The sequence below is a fragment of the Ochotona curzoniae genome, unplaced genomic scaffold (assembly GCF_017591425.1).
Source record: "Ochotona curzoniae isolate NIBS_2020 unplaced genomic scaffold, NIBS_Ocur_1.0 contig_1014, whole genome shotgun sequence".
NCBI lineage: Eukaryota > Metazoa > Chordata > Mammalia > Lagomorpha > Ochotonidae > Ochotona > Ochotona curzoniae.
Window position 1 is genome coordinate 37,796,503 of NW_024464920.1, and position 6,166 is coordinate 37,802,668.

At 36.1% G+C, this 6,166-nt stretch overlaps 1 protein-coding gene across 1 annotated transcript; it reads right to left on the reverse strand.

Annotated features, from left to right (window-relative positions):
* Window positions 1-2,073: 2,073 nt before the first annotated feature.
* LOC121163277 (olfactory receptor 6C3-like) lies at window positions 2,074-3,009 on the reverse strand. The gene has a single exon (XM_040990729.1). The coding sequence runs from the start codon at window positions 3,007-3,009 to the stop codon at window positions 2,074-2,076; it is 936 nt and encodes a 311-aa protein (XP_040846663.1).
* Window positions 3,010-6,166: the final 3,157 nt, after the last annotated feature.

A 6,166-nucleotide genomic window follows, 5' to 3' on the forward strand; every position in this document is an offset into this window, starting at 1 on the left:
GACCAAGAGCAAAACAAGAGACAAAGGCACAATGAATATTACTGAAGACTCCCCTACAAAGGAGCAAAAGCCTTTGCAACCTCAGAGTTAACTGAGGAAGATATCGAGAAAATAGGGGATACAGAATTCAAAACACTTGCTATAAAGCTTCTTATCAACAATGAGAAGCATTTAATACACAATCAAGGAATTTAAGGAATATGTCATAAAGGAAATGAATCAAATGAAAGCTTATATATCACAATGAAGAATACAGCGGAGCAAATTAAAAGTACAGTGGAGAGTCTCCAAAATAGAATGAATGAAGCAGAAAAAAGAATTTCAGAATTGAAAGATATTTCCTCTCACCAGGGGGAAGCAAACAAAAAGCTGGAACCAAGCTGGGTCACGTTAAAAAAAGTATTCAAGAATTGAAGACATTATAAAAAGACCAAATATAAGAGTTATGGGAGTCCCAGAAGATACAGAAAAAGAAGCTGTGTTTAAAAATGTATTTAATGAAATAAGGAGGGAAAATCCCTAATAGAGAAAAAATTGGGAAACAATATCCAGAAAGGACACAGAACTCCCAATAGGGTTGACCAAAAGCAATCTTCACCATGACACATGATAATCAAACTCTCTTCAGTCAAACATAAGGATCCTTAAATGTGCATGTGAAAAAAATCAATTGACATATGGAGGAATGCCAATTAAAATCACAGGAGACCTCTCACAGGAAACTCTACATGCCAGAAGAGAATGGAGTGACATATTCCAGATTCTAAGAGCAAAAAATTGTCAGCCCAGGATAACATATCCAGCAAAGCTTTCCTTTGCTTTTGAAATTGAATTATTCCACAATAAAGGAAATTAAAAGAATATGCCTCTTCCAAACCTGCCCTAAAAAGGACACTTAGATATTCTCTTGACAGAGAAGAGGAATATTACGCCACAAAACCAAAGGCACATGTGAAGAACATCCCAGTAAAATAACAACAGAAGACTAAATCAATGAACAACCCATTGTTAAAATGACAGGACCAAAGTACCACCCATTAACCCTGAATGTAAATGGCTTAAACTCATCAGTCAAACGTCATAGGTTGGTAGACTAGATAAAGAAACAAAACTCATCTGTTTGTTGCCTACAGGAGACACATTTCACTGACAAAGATCGACGGAAACTGTATCTCATAGATTTTGAGGGTTTTTTTTGGTAAGTTTCATCTCTTCAAAACACTTTCTTCACATTACATTCTTCAATGTTAAACTAAATCAACTATAAATAATTATTTGAAGTTGAAATTCTCACACATTATAGTGGTGACTTATCTCAACCAAAAAGATCAGTTATTGAATTGATGTCCACATGATTAAACCAAATCCATTATAATCTAATTTATCTACATATTATGAAGAACTTACTTCAAAGAGAAAATAAAGTTGTCAGGCACTGAATTTCAGAAAATACAGAGATCTGCTTTGCTTTGATATAGGGAATGTTACTTAGAGCTGGACAATAATACAGAATCATAAATGAGTAACCACTGAGAACATAAAAATTTACTAAGTATGATGGTATCAATATTCATCATGGCAATACAGAATAAATCATGCAAAATAAGAAATATTCCATGATATGAACATTCATCTTGAAAATCCAGAAAAAAATCGCACAATGTTGGAAATGATCCATCTGCTGTACAACATGAGAAAATATGTATCATTGAGACAATAATCAAAGAACATTTAAGACTGTTTTATTGTATCATGTCATAGAAAACCTATTTCGATCTAAAAACCCGTGTAAAAGAATAATTCTAAAAACCCATGTAAAGACTAACGTTTTACAAACGTTAACAGAAGATGCATTGGAGTAACATAGGTGTGGAAGGTGAAGACATGAGCTGGGAAAATCGCTGATTAACCATGATGTGGCATACAAGGAGGACAAAGGTTTTCCACAGATACTTAGAAATCCTGAGATTTAACTTTTTAAAGTGTCTTTTTACAGTACCTTTTCTCATCACTTCTAGGCCTTTTCACTAAGATCAAGCAGAATACAATGTCTTTTCTCTGTGACACAGCATGTCATTTGCTTGCAGAAAGAACTACCTTGTGGACCACATCTCTGAAGGCTTGTTTTACCTGCTGGTTCCTTAGAGTGTAAATGAAGGGGTTCAGCATGGGGGCCACAGAGGTGTTGAGAATGGCCACTCCTTTGGTCAAGGATGACTTTTCCTTGGCAGAGGGATTAACATACATGAATAGGCAGCTTCCGTAGGAAATGGAAATGACAATCATGTGAGAGGAGCAGGTGGAGAAAGCCTTTTTCCTCTGACTGGCGGAGGGGATTCTCAGGATAGTCCTGACAATGTACATGTATGATAAGATCACCAAGGCCAAAGTGAAGAGCAAAGCAACCAAGGCAAAGTAAAAGCCAAGGACTTCCAGGAGCCTGGTATCTGAGCAAGACAGCTGTAAGAGGGGGAAGTAGTCACAGGCAAAGTGATCAATGATGTTAGAAGCACAGTAGTCCTGCTGGAGCAGAAGCATGAGGGGTGGGAAAATGGTGAGGAAGCCCCCCACCCAGGCACACAGCACAAGCAGGGTGCAGAGTTTCCTGCTCATGATGGTAGTGTAATGAAGGGGCTTGCAGATGGCAACATAGCGGTCATAGGACATGGCGGTGAGGATGTAAAACTCAGTGACACCCATGAAGATCATGAAAAAGATCTGGGCTGCACAGTTATTATAAGAAATGGTTCTATCTCCAGTGATGATTGCCCCCAGAAACCTTGGGATGCAGACAGTGGTGAATGAGATTTCTAGGAAAGAGAAGTTCCGGAGGAAGAAATACATCGGTGTCTGTAGATGGGAGTCCACCAAAGTTAGGGTGATGATGGTCAAGTTTCCAGTTACACTCAATATATAGGTGATGAATAAAAAGATAAAGATCACAACCTGAAGGTGAGGATCATCAGAAAGACCTAGGAGAACAAACCTAGTGATCACTGTGCGATTCATCCTCTCTCTGTGTCTCTTTTTGTTCCCCCCTCTGTTAAAGACATGAGTAAGGAGACAGAATTAAACAGGGGAGATGAAGCTGTAAGTCATCATGGTTGACAGCATCACAATTCCCGAATACCATCTGCAGATAATTGATCACCACTTGATTTGGGTTATCTTCTTTATATTTGTGTTAGTCTACTTTTGTGTTTGGCTTATTGACTAGTTGTCTGATTCTAGACGTAGCAGGGGAAGTTAGAAAATGTTCACATAACAAACCACACTATTGAGAGATAGTAAACTTGGTAATTCTTGCTATGTGTCCAATGCATGTAAAATAACAATACCACATTTTGTTGAAACAATCAGATGTCATAGATTTTTTATGATGAATATGTTAAAATGCTACCATATAAAATGAAAAGAGATCATCTTAATTTCATCAAAGGTGAAAACTAAAACTGAGAAGACAGAATAAAAGGTCTTTACTTTTTATTAGAAGCCAATTACTGATGATCATAGTGAATACATTTATGTTTTCAATACTTAACTCATTATTGTATTTTCATTACAAATGGTTTGATCTAATAGTTGAAGTTATAGGATTATATCTGAGTATTTGCAATAAAAGAGTAAGCAAGAATTACATTATTTAATTAATTAGTAGTGAACATTTTAGTTAATTTATGATAACTCTGTAATTCCAACAAAATCTTTAAATTTTGTGATATTGTATGACTTGCTAGAAATGAATGTATTCTACACAGATATATTTATTTTTAAGTTAAAGGCAATAGGAGACATTTGATTATTTTCCAATTTGCTCTGAGTACCAGTTGAAAAACAGCTACTTGCTTGAAATTTCAGCAGCTCGCTCATTCAATGGCAGCAAATTTGGTTTTTCATTCCAACATCTTTCTTCTTGATTGGGGCATCTTTGTGGAGAACTGTTTGAATCCCTAATAATGTTGTTTCACATGACAGAACGCATCCTCTGGATTCACTCTTCCATAAAGGTATTTAGAAATCTATAAGAAGCACTAATGTGTATATCATGGCCTTACCAGTTCATCCCCAATTTGAAACACTGTCGTGGGTATGGGCAGCTCAATCCTGACCATCTTCTCTTCCATACCAGAGACAAATTTCTTCCATGAAGGATACAAGATAAACTCATTCCTTCTTTTCCAAAACATAGTGAAGTTTGCACTAATTCACAGTTTTACCAATTTTATGATTGATTGATGGGAAATGCAGCCAGAATTAAAAAAGAAAGGTCAGAAACTTCAAAAGAAATAAATGCTCGTTACACTCCTCAATCACTTGATCCAATTAGAAGTTTTCAAGACTGAAGACACAGAGACAAGAAATAGTAGTAGTGTATGGTATGAGTGGAGCTACGCAAATTAGAATGTAGCAACTCCATGGAAATATCAACTTCTCAAATATTGCAAGCCGGCTTGTTTTGACCTTGGAAGAATTGATCTCCTGAGAACAAGAGGGAGTCTGGGCCACATCTCTATTACACATCACGAGGGATTTCTGGAAGGCATCTTTGGATTTCTCAGTAGCCTCTGACTCTGCTGTGTAGTGGATTTCCCTTGAGCATGGCTACACTCAGCTTTTCATTCCTTCTGAAGCCCTAAAATATTGCCTTCTGCCAAACAGACTTCACTAAATGCCATTGCTTTAGTATTACATGCTTATTTAGCATTTCATGAGTAATACAATTAGCTATGTAGCATCTTGATCTACTATAATACATTATATCATAGAGAGTAATTCTCATTATGATTTGCTACATTTTACTGCAGCTTCAATTTTGTTCAGCTTATTGACCATTACAGTTTTTCATGATCTCTTCAGCATTTTATTATAAATACCAGAAAAACTCGAGTTTCAATTTATGTAAAACTCTTCTTAGGGTATTAAGCTACTTCCGTCAATGTTTGTTACATTTGCCAAATACACATGTTCTGACAGTAAAAATATTTGTCATAGAGATAGCAAGATACATAATTAATTTTTTTCCCTTATCAGTATTTTAAAAATTCTATTCTTACTATCATTTATCCAGCTGAGAGGGATACATGCCAATTTTGGCCTCCTATTAGCGTGGGAATGATTGAGGTATAGAGGAAGGTTGATGGGACCCAGGTTTTGCTTGCTTATTTTTTCTCCTGTGTGTACTTGGGGCAGGTTTGGGGAATGATGAAGTGTGAGTGTGGGGTGTGGAGATATAGGGAAGCGCTCTCTGATGGGGGACAGTCATGAAATAACCCCTTAGAGACCCAGGTTGGGGAAGAATGTTCTGAGGGTGTCACTAGAGTGATTTTATAGTTCTAAGACATTTTCAGCTTTGTGGCCCCAGGGTTGAGAAAACATTTCCATGATCTATTGGCTTAGTTCATGCACAGGCTCAGACACTGCAAAACTTGAGCATAAGAATTGTCCAACCTGTTCTGCTTTCCATCCTCTGAGAAGACATTCAACTTGCCCATTGCACAGTCATCACCAGCTGAGAATGGTCAGTCCTGATACATGCTCTCCAATGTCAAACCACATGCATTCTGATTTTCCCTGTGGTCAACGTCTGAGTCTAGTGATCTATTTGAGGATTCCACCAAGAACCCTCACCTGGGTGACCTGAGACTTGACTCTTGTGTGCACCTGACAGTGTGGGATCAGGTTCAGTCCATCACCTACACCAGCCAATATAATACTGTAGTAATTTGAATACATGCTTAGTTCTAAGCTATTTAAAAACTGAGAAAATATATCTTTCATATTTTCATAAATAATATATATATCCTAATAAGTATGTGTATGCATGTTAATGTAATATATAATATATTAAATGAAGTGAATAATATATGTCAATGTTTGTAGTAGTTTAAAATGGAATATATATTAAAATACATTTAAATATACATATTTATATGTTTTTAGTTAAATATCCTATTGATTCAGAAATGCAAATGCTTTAATTAAATTGGAAAAATACTGCTCTCAGTTATCTGATATGCATTTCTTCGTTATTTTGTAAAACATTGAAGCATATATTTGTACCTGTGATATCTATATATCTAACTGTAGAATTTAGAAAGAGGGTGCTTTGTTATCCACATAAATTAAATGAAATCATTGCATTATACTGAGTTGCAAGAAACATTTT

Excerpts from the sequence above, each read along its gene's own strand:
- LOC121163277 (XM_040990729.1), bottom strand. The coding sequence starts at position 3,009 with ATGAATCGCACAGTGATCACTAGGTTTGTTCTCCTAGGTCTTTCTGAT.